The 15,153-nt window shown below is 45.5% G+C and overlaps 1 protein-coding gene across 1 annotated transcript; it reads right to left on the bottom strand.

Annotated features, from left to right (window-relative positions):
* Nucleotides 13,273-14,481, bottom strand: LOC109842847 (glutathione S-transferase T2-like). The gene is made up of 2 exons (XM_020411754.1): nt 14,310-14,481; nt 13,273-14,205 (listed from the first exon to the last, which is right to left on the bottom strand). The coding sequence occupies exons 1-2, from the start codon at nt 14,412-14,414 to the stop codon at nt 13,723-13,725; spliced, it is 588 nt and encodes a 195-aa protein (XP_020267343.1). The 5' UTR covers nt 14,415-14,481; the 3' UTR covers nt 13,273-13,722.

Genomic DNA, 15,153 nt, shown 5'->3' with positions numbered 1-15,153 from the left:
TCGAGAAAAGGAAAGTTGTAATTTTTTTTTTTTCTTTGATTTCGTTGTAACCGGATCTAAAAAAGACCGGATCTTTTGTAACTCGAAAAGTTGTTATTCAAGATGACAATGAACTCAATGAAGACGATTTTCCACGCGAACAATCTGGCGACCACAGTAGGAGCCACCGATCTCGCTGCCGAGATCGTCACGTCGCAGCCGCGGATTCCAATCCCGGTCGAGGAGGAGGTCGAGTATGAATTCGACCAGGCTAAGTTCGAGGAGTACCTTTCATCCTCGTCCGGATCTACCTCCCCCCGCAAGTCCAAGAAATTCTCCTCCAGGAGAAAAGGTCGTTGGTTCGAAGAAGTTCAGAATACCAACGATGCTCTCACCCCAAATGACGCCAAAGTTGCGTCGGGTGAAGTTCCACCGACCTCCAACGAGGTCAAACCTATTCTTGTCAACGCTTCTACTGCAAGAATCCTCGTGCAGAAGGCCGAGGAATTGAAGAAAGGAAGAGTGGCCAAGAAGCCGCCATCAACCCGCCAAGTGTGGAGGCCGAAGCAGCCTCCAACCAAAGTTCAACCTCCGGTGAATCAACCAAAGTCGCCGGTAATCCCAATAGCTTCTCCGGGAGATCATGCAGAATCGTCCCAAAGGAAGAAGCCAGTCTTGGAGCGCCTCGGTCCAATTCCCGACGAGAGAGGCAAAGCTCCTGTTCAAGATCGTTTGGGCCCGATGAAGAAGCCCCGAACGACGCAACATGCTGAGGGTCGCCGTTACCCTCAACATGACAAATAGACCAGGGCAGCTACGCGCACCAACTTGCGCATTGAAGTCCAGGAGCCCGCCGAGAACTCACGCCCAAAAAGGCATGTTTCGAGGCGCGTAACTCTTGAAGGCCCAAAGAAAGCAGTTCACCCTTAGAAGGAAACATTATCGTCTGATGACGATAATGTTATACCTGAGAAGTCGTGCCAACACACGATAGGTTACTCCGATCGTCAAGCAGACGAGTTGTACTATCGTGCTGGGGGTACGAATAAAACCAGGAAAAGGAGTCCCTAAGAACAGGAAACTCAGTGCTCCTGTTCCAAACTCATTCGGGCAGTATTGTCTGAATGCAGCTGCATCAAGGCGGTCCCCAAACGAGTTTTAGTTTTCGAAAGACTTAGTACTGAAACGCCGAAAATAAGGCCTAGGCGTTTCCGACGAAGAAGAACGGTGGTTGAAGATGGAGAATTTCCGAGTGTCACCACCAACATGACCAGCAGAGGGACATCGGCGCGGGATAATCTCGAATCGATTCTGAAAGCATCCCGGCCTAGAACCCGTCTGCTGTCCGGAACCATCAAGCGGACAACCTATGGTAGGATTCGAACAAGACTCCCTTCAGAAGACGAAGAATCTGATGCCGGCTCCGCGGTCGTATCAGATAATACGGTATCCAGCGAGGGACAACCCCGCGAGTCACTTATGATAAGTGCAGAGCAAGTGGCCAAAATGCTTGAAGACGCCTTAGCTAAGCAACAGGAAACCTTCAGGTTCGAAATGCAGATGGCCATGCAAAACATGAGAGAAATGCATGACCAACAAATCCAGGCATTGACGAACCAGCAAGGCGAGCCAAGTCGTCGTAACCCGGTTAATCTGGAAGACGAGGATACGAATGAAGCTCGTAATACCAATAATCCTCCCGTCAATGCAGGGGGTGGTAACGAGAATGCTAGTGAAAACACAGATGAAAGTCTGAAGATTAAAAATCTCGAGAGCAAAATCAATACATTGATTTCCGCTCAAGAGATGAAAAAGACGGGCATTCCTTGTCCATACCCAAGAGAGTGGGAATCAATCTCATATCCGGCGAAGTTCAATCTAATTAACTTCACACCGTTTAATGAGATGGATTCACCTACTCAGCATTTGATTTACTTCAAATCGCACTTAGGGGTAATCTCCGGCAATGAGCCTCTGATGGTGCGGTCATTCGTTGGCACTCTGCGTGGAACCGCCTTCGATTGGTATCGCCGCCTCAAGCCAGGAAGCGTAAATAGCTGGGACGACATGGAAACCAAATTCCTCGCAAACTTCTTCGACGACGACACAGAGATATCCATCGGATCGTTGCTGGACGAGAAACAGAAAGACGGAGAATTGGTGGACACCTTCGTCAAAAGGTTCCGGAACAAGGCGATGAACTGTCGGGACCCGATCACCGAGGAATTCATCCTCCAGACTTGCCACAACAACCTCACACTGGACGTGTTGGAAGTAATGGGGACAGCACCGTCCAAGACATGGAAGGATCTGAAGGTCCGAGGAGAGCAAGCGGAGCGATTCCTAAGGAGGAAGAAGGCGAAGAGAGGCCAACAGGCGACGAATACTCCACAACAGAATTTCGTCCCACGGGGGAAAGGTAAGGCACATGCTAACGCAGTTGATGCTAATCAAACCTTTCAATTGCAACCTCAGCAACAGCAGCAGTAGCAACGAGCGCCACAACAATCGCAGTCACAATGGCAACAACGACCTCAGAAGCAGAAATCTTCAGAGCCGAGGTTTCCTAAAGTGTACTCCTTCAAGGATGACGAAGTTCCTGGCATCTTTAAGTACTTGTTGGAGAACAACAAAATTCAGCTGCCAGCGATTGTGGATCAAGAAGGGGCTAGCAAAGTGACGGATCCGAGGTATTGTGCATATCATAGAGCGGTCCATCACCCTACGAAGTCGTGCTACCACCGCAAGGATAAGATCCAGGCACTAATTGATGTAGGCGTCATAACCCCGAAGCCGTCCAAGAATGTTGGAGCAAGCGCGGTTTCAATCAGCTTTGGATCGGTGCCCACGACATGGTTCAAACCGGAGCGCATCACTAAAGTAGGGATGAAGACAGTGAACAATGACCCACATGGACAGCGCCAAAAAGGACTTGTGCCACACACAGCCCCAAACGGCGAAATCCTATGGGTTCATCTTGATCTCATTGAAGACGAACAGTGGGCGACTTCCTCGAGAAGAAAGGGCAAAGGCAAGTCCTGCAATGCTACTTCCGCAATCTTCGAGGAGGATGGCGATGAAGCTCCTACTTTTCCGCTCTCCGAAGAAGAACAAGAAGTCTTCGCCACTAGAAGCGGAAATGAGTATCACTACAACTATCCACCACCTAGTGAGCAGGGGGTGAATAAACGGGGACCAGCCAAAACTCTCACGGAGATGGGGGTGATTACAAGTCCTACACAGGGCGAAAAGGCTCGACGACAGTCGGTGAATAAACCGAAAGAAAAGAATCCCCAGGAGGTGCAGAATCCGAAGCAGTCTCGTTTCAGTCGCCCGATTGGAAGAGACAAACCGGAAAGCTCGAAGACTCCGCAAGTCTTCGATATAATGGCTCAACTAGCCAATATTCCAGCACGGATAACGCTGTATGAGTTGCTGCGGTTGTCCAAGGAAACCAGGGAGGCCTTGCAAGAAGCTTTGGCCAATTCAGAGGTGTTTCTAACTCAAATCAAGCCGGTGCCTGAACAGCCAGAACCACTGAGTCAACAGTGCAACATAGTGACCAAGAACCTTCCTTGCATTACTTTCACCAAAGAGGACATGCAGACGAAGAACTCGAACCACGATCGACCGCTATACTTCATCGGGTACATCGGCTCTAGCAAAGTCAACCGAATCCAAGTGGATCCGGGTTCTGCTGTGAGTATTATGCCACTTCGCTTGATACATTTCCTTGGTATTCCAGTTAGCAAGTTGGCGTCCACAGGCACTGTTATCTACGGATTCAACACTAGCGGGTCAAGACCTTTGGGTAAAATCCGAGTGAAGTGTCAAATGGGAGATTTGAAGACAGAAGTCACATGTTATGATCGATGCCGAAACTTCATATAACTTACTATTGGGTCGGCCTTGGATCCATAGTAATGTTATAATTCCCTCAACTCTCCATCAGTGTTTGAAATATGTCGACACTGATAATAGGGTTAGAACGGTGGTCGCGGATAAGCAACCATTTAAAGGGTATGAGAATTATTTCACTGATTCTCTCCTTTATGGTAACGAATCCGATACTGAATCATCGGCCCAAGGCACGGACAGCGGAGAAGAAGCTGATACCGAAGCCGGATTTGGTTACAATGGTGGTTTTGTTTTAAATGACATTGTACCCTTTGTAATCAATCTTGACGATGAACAATCGTCAGATGGAGGTTGTAATTGGCAACTTGCCGATGTTGAAATAAATAACAATTTGGAGTACTCCCTGTCTCTTGATGATGTGATAACAGAATTGTATAATAATCCTGATTTGTATATGCCGCTTTGGTCATCCTATGTAACAAAAGAACGCCTCCAGGTATGATAATCCTGATTTGTATATGCCGCTTCGGTCGTCCTATGTAACAAAAGAACGCCTCCAGCATTCTTTCGGAACAACCATGGTCGTCCCGAACAAAATAAGAGGCGCAAAAGAAGTGATTTACGGTAAAGGAAAAAGCTCTCCATTACCAGATCATTTCCTAAGTGAAGATGAAGATGATGACAAATCTAGTCGGCATTTATCTAAGTATAGTCCAGAAGCGCGTAAGCTCATGGAAAAGCAGGGGTACGATTTCACACTCGGAGAAGGTCTATACTTCGTTCGAGGTCCTCGTAATCCAGCCAAAGCAGTATATGTACCAAAAGGTAAACCTGAGGATTATTATAAATATGGGCGAGGCTTAGGTTATGTTTCATCAGATGACGAATGTGGTTGGCAAATTATCGATCAAATTGCTAACAAAGCCAAGAAGGGATACTCTCCCGATGCTTCAGAGTGGGACTCCGATACAAGTCTGGGAGAAGTTTTCAAAACCCTAATGTCAAATATGGCTACAGCCGATCCATCCACCATGGAAGACGACGATCAAATGCCAACATGGGAAGACCCGTGGGTTCACCATCTGAATATGCAATATGGCGATAGGTTCGAGCAAAGAGAACCACCCACTGAAGATAAAATAGTCCAGATTAACATGGGTGATGAGGCCAACCCAAAGCCTATATTCATCAGCGACAGTCTTCCCCCAGATGAGAAGGAGGAATTGATTGCTCTCATCAGGGAATATATCGACGTCTTCGCATGGAATTATGAAGACATGCCAGGGCTCGACCCCAATGTCGCAATGCACCGCCTCGATATCAAGCCGGATGCCAAACCTGTCAAGCAACAGCAAAGACGGTTTCGTCCGCAGATTATGGAAGCCATTGAGGCAGAGGTTAAGAAGTTGATCGAATCAGGATTTATCCGAGAGGAACAACATCCAGACTGGTTAGCCAACATCGTTCCCGTCATGAAGAAGAATGGCAAAATCAGGATTTGCATCGACTTCAGGAACCTGAATGAAGCATGTCCGAAAGACGATTTCCCTCTCCCAATCACGGATGTCATTATCGACAATACATGTGGATTTGAGAGGATGTCCTTCATGGATGGATTTTCGGGATATAACCAGATCAAGATGCATCCAGAGGATGAGAAGCATACGGCGTTTAGAACACCCCTCGGCGTCTTCTGCTATACGGTGATGCCTTTCGGTCTGAAGAATGCCGGTGCCACATACCAGCGAGCGATGACTAAGATTTTCCAAGAACATCTCAGGAAAACAGTCGAATGCTACGTTGATGATTTGGTTGTGAAAAGCCGCAACAAGGAAGATCACATCAAGGATTTGAAGACAATGTTCGATCTCATGAGGAGTCATCAGTTGAAGATGAACCCCACTAAATCATTTCTTGGAATGTCCAGCGGAAAATTTCTTGGGTTCGTCGTCACCACTAAGGGTATACATATCGATCCTGATAAGGTGAAGGCGATACATGAATTGCAGCCCCCGAGGAATCTGAGAGAACTCAGAGGATTGCAAGGGCGTTTAGCTTATATCCGGCGTTTCATCTCAAATCTTTCTGGGAAGTGCCAACCGTTCTCTAAGCTGAACAAGAAAGGAGTATCATTCATCTGGGATGATGCCTGCCAAAAAGCGTTCGAAGATATCAAAACATATCTGGCGAACCCTCCTGTTCTCGTTGCACCGAAATCTGGTAAACCGTTCTTGATTTATCTCAAGGCGATGAACCACTCGATAAGTGCCTTACTAGCGCAAGACGATGATAACGGTCACGAACAGGCAGTTTATTACCTCAGTCGGACCTTGGTAGGCGCTGAGTCTCGATATCCGATGATTGAGAAAGAATGCCTTGCATTGGTATTTGCGATGCAAAAGATGCGGCATTACCTGGTGGGACAGACGATCTACGTTATCTCCAACGTTAATCCAGTACGGGTGTTTATGACGCAACCGGCCTCTATGAATTGGCGGCTAGCGAAGTGGGCCCTTCTCTTGTCCCAATACGTTGATGACTTGGTTGTGAAAAGTCGCAACAAAGAAGATCACATCAAGGACCTGAAGACGATGTTCGATCTCATGCGAAGCCATCAATTGAAGATGAACCCTACTAAATCCTTCCTTGGAATGTCTAGCGGAAAATTCCTTGGATTCGTCGTCACCACTAAAGGTATACATATCGATCCTAACAAAGTGAATGCGATACACGAACTGCAACCTCCTAGAAATCTAAGAGAGCTCAGAGGATTGCAAGGGCGGCTAGCTTACATCCGGCGGTTCATCTCAAACCTTTCTGGGAAGTGCCAACCATTCTCTAAGCTAAACAAGAAAGGAGTGTCATTCATCTGGGACGACGCCTGCCAAAAAGCATTCGAAGATATCAAAACGTATCTGGCGAGTCCTCCTGTTCTCGTTGCACCGAAATCGGGTAAACCGTTCTTGATTTACATCAAAGCGATGAACCACTCGATAAGTGCTTTACTAGCACAAGACGACGATAACGGTCACGAACAGGCAGTTTATTACCTAAGTCGGACCTCGAGTCTCGATATCCGATGATCGAGAAAGAATGCCTCGCATTAGTGTTCGCGATGCAAAAGATGCGGCATTACTTGGTTGGACAGACGATTTACGTCATTTCCAATGTTAACCCAGTACGGGTATTTATGACGCAACCGGCCTCTATGAATTGGCGGTTAGCGAAATGGGTTCTTCTCTTGTCCCAATATAATTTGCACTTCAAGCAGCAGAAGTCGATCAAAGGACAAGCGATTTGCGATCTTTTGGCGGCAAACCCGACCACAGATACGGCAGAAGTATATGATGATTTGCCGGATGAAACCCACGAGGTTAATACTACGTCGCACCAACAAGTATGGCAATTATATTTCGATGGTGGCTCAAGGTTAGTTAATAGGGTAATAACCCCGGGAGGTTATCCTCTGGAGTTGGAGTTGTCTTAATTTCCCCGGGGAAGCATGTGATGCCTCGGGCTTATTCACTAACTAGTCCATGTTCCAATAACGTAGCCGAGTACAACGCACTTCTTATTGGACTCAGTTTCGCCAAAGAGCTGGGGGTCGAATATCTCGAAGCTTTTGGGGATTCTCAATTGATAGTCAACCAAGTCCGTGGAGAGTATGAAGTCAGGAACCAAGACCTGATCCCGTACCACCAGGAGGCCATCAAAATGGCAGATTCTTTTGAAGAATTCTATATTGAATACATCCCCCGTCTCCAGAACGCTTATGTGGATGCACTGGCAGCACTAGCAGTATCACTTGCGCAGCCTCCCGAAACTGAGCTGTTAGTCACAGTGAGGACGCATCAACTCTGCATACCCATATACGATATGGATATTGAAGAGGAAGACGATGGAAACATAAACGCCAATGAGGTGAATTCAACTCAAATTGGGCCTGAGTCCCGAGATTGACGTTTTCCCATCGTTGACTACGTCCAGTATGATATTTTGCCAGAGGATATAAAAGAAAGAGAATCAATTCGCCGAAGAGCGCCAAGATTCTTCTATAATGCCGAGACCCATACGTTATACTGTAGAGGGTACGATGGTTTGTTACTCCGATGCCTTTCGAACAAAGAAGCAGAAGAAGTTCTTAAGGAAGCACACGAAGGAGAATGTGGTGCACATCAGCCTGGTCCCAAACTGTATGATCGCATCAGAAGAATGTGATATTTTTGGCCAACAATGGTGCGTGACGCAATCGAATACGCCCGAGAGTGTCATGCTTGTCAAATACATGCAAATTATATGCATCAGCCGCCAGAGCAGTTGCACACGTCAACCACATCTTGGCCATTCGAGACGTGGGGTATGGGGTATGGACATTGTCGGTCCTATTTTTCCCCCTTCAGTCAAAGGTGGATCGATTCACCTCGCAATCACAGATTATTTCTCAAAGTGGGCTGAAGCAATTCCGTTTAGAGAAGTGAAGACGAACAACGTCATCAATTTCATCAAGCATCATGTCATATACCGACACGGCGTGCCAAGAAGGATCATTCATGACAACGGTCCATAATTCATAAGCAACGCTTTCATCAGGTTTTGTGGCAAGTTCAAGATTGAAGATGTTTCGTCAACAGCTTATTATCCCGCCGCAAACGGACTAGCTGAAGCTTTCAACAAGACGATCATCAAGATCCTGTCAAAGCTCGTGAAGACCAATAAACGAGATTGGGACGATAAACTCGGTGAAGCACTTTGGGCTTATCGCACCACCATACGTATACCTACAGGGGCCACCCCGTACTCGTTGGTATACGGATGTGAAGCTGTGCTGCCTTTGGAGATTCAAATCCGTACTCGTTGGTATACGGATGTGAAGCTGTGCTGCCTTTGGAGATTCAAATCTCGTCACTTCGGATCGCCCTCGCAACTGAGATGACGACAGAAGAACAGCATCAAAAACGTCTCAAAGAACTCGAGAGGTTGGATGAAAAGCGCTTGGAGGCTCAACAACAAATTGAGTTATATCAAGCCAGAATATCTAGGGCTTTCAATAAAAGAGTCCGACAGAGAAGCTTCAAGGAAGGAGATCTGGTCCTCGCTGCTCGCCGACCGATAATTGTAATAGACACAGTCTATTCAAACGGCGCATATCGCCTGATTACTCAAGAGGGCGCCAGGCAATTAATGCCAATAAATGGGAAGTTCCTGAAAAAATACTATCCCTAGTACATTCAGGATAACCCATTTACCGGGAAGTTCCTTGAAGAATATTACACTTAATATTCTAGAGGATAACCCAAAATCTTTTTCACCACTAAAATCCCTCACTGATCAATTGTAATTGACAGTGGGTCCACTAAAAATGTCTTTCTGGCTCTCTTGACTCTTTCCATGAACAAGAGGTCCACTTTAATTTCGGAGTCCCCTTTCGATAAATGAAAGAACTCCCTTCTTCTTCTCTTTGGTTAAACCTTCTCATGGTTATAACCTAAGTTGATCCTATAAAAGACAGGTTTATCTAGATTTTCCAGATTCTCGGAGTGGAGATCCCACTTCTAGTTTTTTTTGCGCTGGAAATAGAATATAAAATTCTTCCTTTCCAGAATCAAGGAATAGAATATAAAATTCTTCCTTCCTTGTTATTCGGGTTTGCCTTCACCCTAAAAGAAGACCGGGAAATAGAATATAAAATTCTTCCTTTCCCGCACCGATCTTTCTAAAATTTGTCAATTTAGGATTCATCCTAAGAAGTTTATCCCGAATCCTAAGCAGGGATAAGTCTGCGCCTAACACGCGCTGCCGGTTTAGTCTTTTTCCGCACAAAAAGACACCAGAGTCTGATTCTGGGGTATTTTATCCTGAAACCTAAGCAAGGATAAGTCTGCGCTTAACCCGCGCTGCCGGTTAGTTCTTAACCGTTAAAAAGAACACCCGTCCACATATTCAACATTGTGGCAGGCGCCGCCGGTTAGTTCTTAACCGTTAAAAAGAACATCCGTTCACATATTCAACATTGTGGCAGGTTGTTATTAATAACACAAAAATCCATGCCTTACACGCATGGGGAATTTCATCCTGAATCCTAAGAAAGGATATGCCGATGCCTAACACGCGTCGCCGGTTTAGTCTTTCTCCGAAGAAAAAGACACCAGAATTTGATTCTGGGGAATTTTATCCCGAAGCCTAAGTAGGGATAAGTCAGCATCTAAAACACGTTGCTGGGTAGCCTATTCCCATGACAATGACGAAGTCTACGTATTCGGAGCCGTAGCAACAAGTCTTAGAGGATTCAGTCTCTAAGCACAACGTTACATGCGGAACTCAAACCCGTTAAAGGCTGGGGGTTAGCCAAAAATCCTAAAGTCAACACCTAACACGTGTCGCCGGGTAGCCTATTCCCGTAACAATGGCGAAGTCTATGTATTCAATATCATAGCACAAAGTCTCAGAGAATTCACTCTCTTAGCGCAACGTGACATGCAGAACGGATTTAGACAATCCGCATGCTAGCCCGACTCAAACGGTAGTCGGTAAAGGCTAATCAAACCCGTTGAAGGCTGGGGGTTAGCCAAAAAACCCTAAAGTCAACACCTAACACGTGTCGCCGGGTAGCCTATTCCCGTAACAATGGCGAAGTCTATGTATTCGACATCATAGCACGAAGTCTAAGGGAGTTCATTCCCTTAGCACAACGTTACATGCGGAACGGATTCCGATAATCCGCATGCTAGCCCGACTCAAACGGTAGTCGGTAAAGGCTAATCAAACCCGTTGAAGGCTGGGGGTTTGCCAAAAATCCTATGAGTATTATGGTCAATCATGTCAAACGTGATGAGGAATCATAATAAAGATAAAGATAAAAACCAATTCCACTAAAGAGAATCAAATGTCAAGGTTTTCAGCAAATAAAATCATACATCAAGCCCATGGCTAAGAATCTGCTGACTGAATTCAGATAACTTCTCGTCATAAGAGCGTCTAAGCTCCTCCTGCAACTCAGCTCTAACAGACTCTTCGTTCGCAGCTAAAGTCCTCACAGCATCCTCCTCTGTCTCAGCCAGTCTCTGCTTCAAGGACTTCAGCTCATCAGATAAAGCAGCATTTGCTTGCTGATTCTGCATCTTTGTGTCTTCCTTCTCACGGAGTTCTCGTCGGAGCTGATCTATCTGAGAATCAAGCTCCTCGAGGAAAGAAGATCTAGTGGCGAAATCAGCCTCAACTCGATCTATGCGGTCCCGCTGCACCTGAATCTCGAGCTCAGCAACCATCCGAGTACTGCGCCATGTCTGTAAGCGAGCATCCAACTCGGCAGCAACGAATGAAGAGGCACCTGTATCCCGGAGCTCATGAAACATCTGAAGCTCACGCTCTAAGCGATCAAGGTCATCAACCATAGCCGTCGCTAGATCCGGACATCCTATGTCCCTAATCAAGTTTATCTTGGAATCGAGGTAGGGCTTAAATTGGCGAAGAGAAAGTCCGTCGTGGAGGAGTTTGCCAATTATAACAGTCAGGGAGGAGAAATAAGAGCGGACTTCTACGCTGATGATGATCTTCTCAGGGTCATCCCCTGATAACAACTCCTTAACGAGGATATGAAGCTGAGAAGGAAGCCCTACACAAAGAAGAGAAGTTCGTCAAAAGCCTCAATGAGGAAATGAACGGCATCGCTCAGCTAATTAAATTATACCTCCTTCCCCTCGAGTCACTGGGGGTGATGGAGATGTAACAACTGTAGCTGCATCGACTGGTGGAGTTGGTCGCACAGCCGGCTCAACATGGTCTTTCTCAACAAAAGCTCCTGTCAAATTCAAAACAGAATTCGCAGAGGCGTTACATTATAGCTGCATTAGTCAAGGTCGACTAGTCCTATAATCAACTCAGCAGGAGGCACATACCTTCAAAGGAACCATCCTCAGGATTGTTAGCAAATGCGGACTCAGGAAACATGTCTCCAGGTAGCTGGTCATCAATCTGAGGTGAGCTATATATGTAGTGCATCATAGGAGTGTCCGCAAACAGGCTTCCCTCGTCAAAATCGTCGATGGAGAAATCTGACATAAAAGAATATAAGTGCCAAAGAATAATGAAGAGACTACAACTAATGGAAATGAGTTACCTCTCACGGGTGCATCAGCCTCTTCGTTTCCAAGGTTCGCCTCCTGCAAATTATCTGAAGGAGCAAGGAGTAGAGGACAGTTAGAGGATACACAAATTCATTAATGTATTATCTAAAGAAATACGCTGTCAGTGATAGATGTACCTTGACTCACAGAATCTGGTCCTACACTGATCTCCTCCCTAATGTCAGCAACCCCTGTAGACTTCTCTACAGGGGGTAGTGGGTCAGACTCATCGGGAGATAAGGGAACAGGATCGGGACTCATCTCATCCTCCCCACGCACTCCTATATAGAAATGGAAAAGCATGAGTCAATGTTCAGAATAACCAAGAAAATGGTTCAAAGAGTAGACGTTACCTCTGTCACTAATAGGGTCATCTCCAGCCAGATCCATGTCAGATGCTCGTGAAGCTACACGAGGTTTGCGGGCCAATCTCTTCCGCCTAGCAATAGGGATCGAAGGTCTCGCCTGAGGAGGAGGACGGAAATCTTCATCCTGATCAACTGTGGTATCTGGAACATCAAACCATAGTCAGTTTCAACACTTCTGGAAGATAGAAGAAAAAGATGAAGTGCAAACCTCGCTCGGAAAAGTCATCGTAATCTTCGGGATCCCCGCCCGAAGCCTCGTCTGTGGAATGGAATGTCCTCTGTCCCTCTTCGTCAATCCGACGAGTCTTGTTCCGTATCCTCTGTGCCCGGGCGTTTTCCCGAATCCTGCGGGAATCAACCTGGGAAGCTGCCTCAGCCTCTAACTCTGCGATTGGCTTCACAGGGATAGTCTTGTTGGCTGCTAACAACCATTTGCAGCTCAAGAAAGTAAGGTTCAACTGCCGGTCAGCACTCGGGAGACTAAATCTAACACCAGTACAGCCAGTCACGGTCCACAACCAAGCGCGGAGACCGTCTATCAAACCACTATGAGTACGAAGCTGCTGACGAGGATTCCCAATGTAAAGCTGGTCATAGCCAAACTGGCGAGCGAATCGGCACGGTAGATATGGTTCGATGAAGCACTGATCCCTCACCCGGAAAGTCAGATAGCCGGGCCTAATATTCACTAGCCAGTTGAAGCAGCCGATGTCTAAATAAGTCCGGTACTCTACAATATGGGATGCTATCTCGCCGACGGGATTTACCCAGAGTGGTCCACATTAGTGAAGACTATTCCAGCACCGCGAGGAAACAAGCATAAATACTTTGCTCAACAACAAGAGAGCGCAAGAAAAGATGTTGAGCGAGCTTTTGGCGTGTTGCAAGCTCGATTTGCGATTGTTCGTGGACCAGGACGTTTCGCAACCTAGTGTGTGCTGAAAGACATCATGACAGCTTGCATCATAATGCATAACATGATCGTTGAAGATGAACGAGATTGTCAATTGGACAACAACTTCGACTTTAATGATTCGATACCAGTCGTTGAACCTTCTCATGTGCAGACGGTGCCTCTAACTGAGTTCATCCAAAATCATCATCGGATCAGGAACACGCAAACACACAAATCACTAAAGAATGATTTGATCGAGCATCTGTGGCAGCTCAAGGGATCCATCGACGAGGATTAAGTTTCTAATGTAATTTCAGCAAAGAAGTTCGAGTTGTTGTACTACGCCAATTTTCTTTTCAATGAAGTAGTTGTTTTCATTAAATGCCAAATTTTTCAACTTCAAGTAGAATCATAAATCTAATACAAGATAATTAGGAAGAACTAATTAGGATGCGATGCGAGTACAATCATAAATCTAATACAAGATAATATATGATAATTAGGAAGAATCCTTGGACATCCACCTCTCCAATATCTCTGCCTGACGCATTTCAAAGTATTGTCGTTGAACTGAATTGAGTGTTGAGAGATCCATCTTCATGATATCGTCATCTTGTTTCTTCTGTTTTAGCTCTATTTTTTGATTGGCGTTTTGCTTCATCCACGCGAAAGCCTCTCCCATGATGGACGTAGCGGATCCAGAGTTTTCCACATTTTGTTTCCTCTTGAGCTTTGCCGCTTTCCTCCCTTCAGGCCTTACTACCACATCATCCGAGTCAATGTTCAACCCGATGGGGGTCGTTGGCATGGAATTGTTTGGTGAGGAATCAGAGTTTGTGGTTCTTCTCGGCTGTGATCGAATCTTATTGTAAGTTTCCATTTGTTGGATCCACTTTTGATGATGACGCAACTCAACCCAGCAATGATCAAACACGAATGGTTTACCATAAAGAGATTGGTATAATTCTTTTACTTCTGCAGTCTACACAAGAGTTAAATTTAGAATAATCAAACATAATTAAACATATATATTCCTCTCTTCAATGCTATGCTGTTGACATAAAAACATATAAGTTAAATATTTACCTGGTCAATAATTCCCGTACCAGATCTTTGTCTTCCTTCAATCTGAGCAACGCACCCGCAGAACTTGTTGACGGACAGTTGAATCGTTGACCAACGATGCATCATTTGGTTTGGCGTGCGACTCGTTGGATCGACAGAGTATTGGATAAAGTAGTTGTTAGCTCTGTGCCAAAACTTATCTTTGTGTTGCCCCGTACCTGTGGTCGGTGTTTCTTGGGATGATACTTGTTGTGTTGCTTGGGAGAACTCGATGGGGTTACCTTCCTCTACGACTTCTGTATAGAACGACGGGTATAAGGTCGATTCTTCACCGGTAAGGAGGTGCGAATAATAGTTTTGTGAGGGATCCATGGGATTTGTAATTTGATAGGGAAATATTGAGTTTTTTATGAGAGAGTTGTGTGGGATGATTTTTGTGTTGAAGTGAAATGAATTTATAGATTTTTTTTACTGTTCATGATATTTTTTTAATCTTAACAGCTAAATTTTTTAACGGGAGGATTTTTCATCTTGTCTCCAACGGTAAATTTTGATCAACACCATCTTCAACGGTACATTTTCCTCTCAAAAAACACTGATCAACATCATCTTCAACGGTGCATTCTCCTGTTCAACGGTAAATTTTCGCTCAGCTCAACTTCATCAAATATTTTTTTAATCTTAACAGCTAAATTTTTTAACGGGAGGATTTTTCATCTTGTCTCCAACGGTAAATTTTGATCAACACCATCTTCAACGGTACATTTTCCTCTCAAAAAACACTGATCAACATCATCTTCAACGGTGCATTCTCCTGTTCAACGGTAAATTTTCGCTCAGCTCAACTTCATCAACATTTTCACCT

This window comes from Asparagus officinalis, chromosome 1 (assembly GCF_001876935.1).
Source record: "Asparagus officinalis chromosome 1, Aspof.V1, whole genome shotgun sequence".
NCBI lineage: Eukaryota > Viridiplantae > Streptophyta > Magnoliopsida > Asparagales > Asparagaceae > Asparagus > Asparagus officinalis.
Note: the sequence above shows the minus strand (reverse complement) of the source record. Positions and strands in the feature narration are given on the sequence as shown.

What these genes read in the sequence shown, in the direction of transcription:
- LOC109842847 (XM_020411754.1), bottom strand. Translation starts at nt 14,414, where the DNA reads ATGATGCATCGTTGGTCAACGATTCAACTGTCCGTCAACAAGTTCTGC. An exon ending in GTACGGGAATTATTGACCAG is followed by an intron (nt 14,206 to 14,309) that starts GTAAATATTTAA and finishes ACTCTTGTGTAG; the next exon opens with ACTGCAGAAGTAAAAGAATT.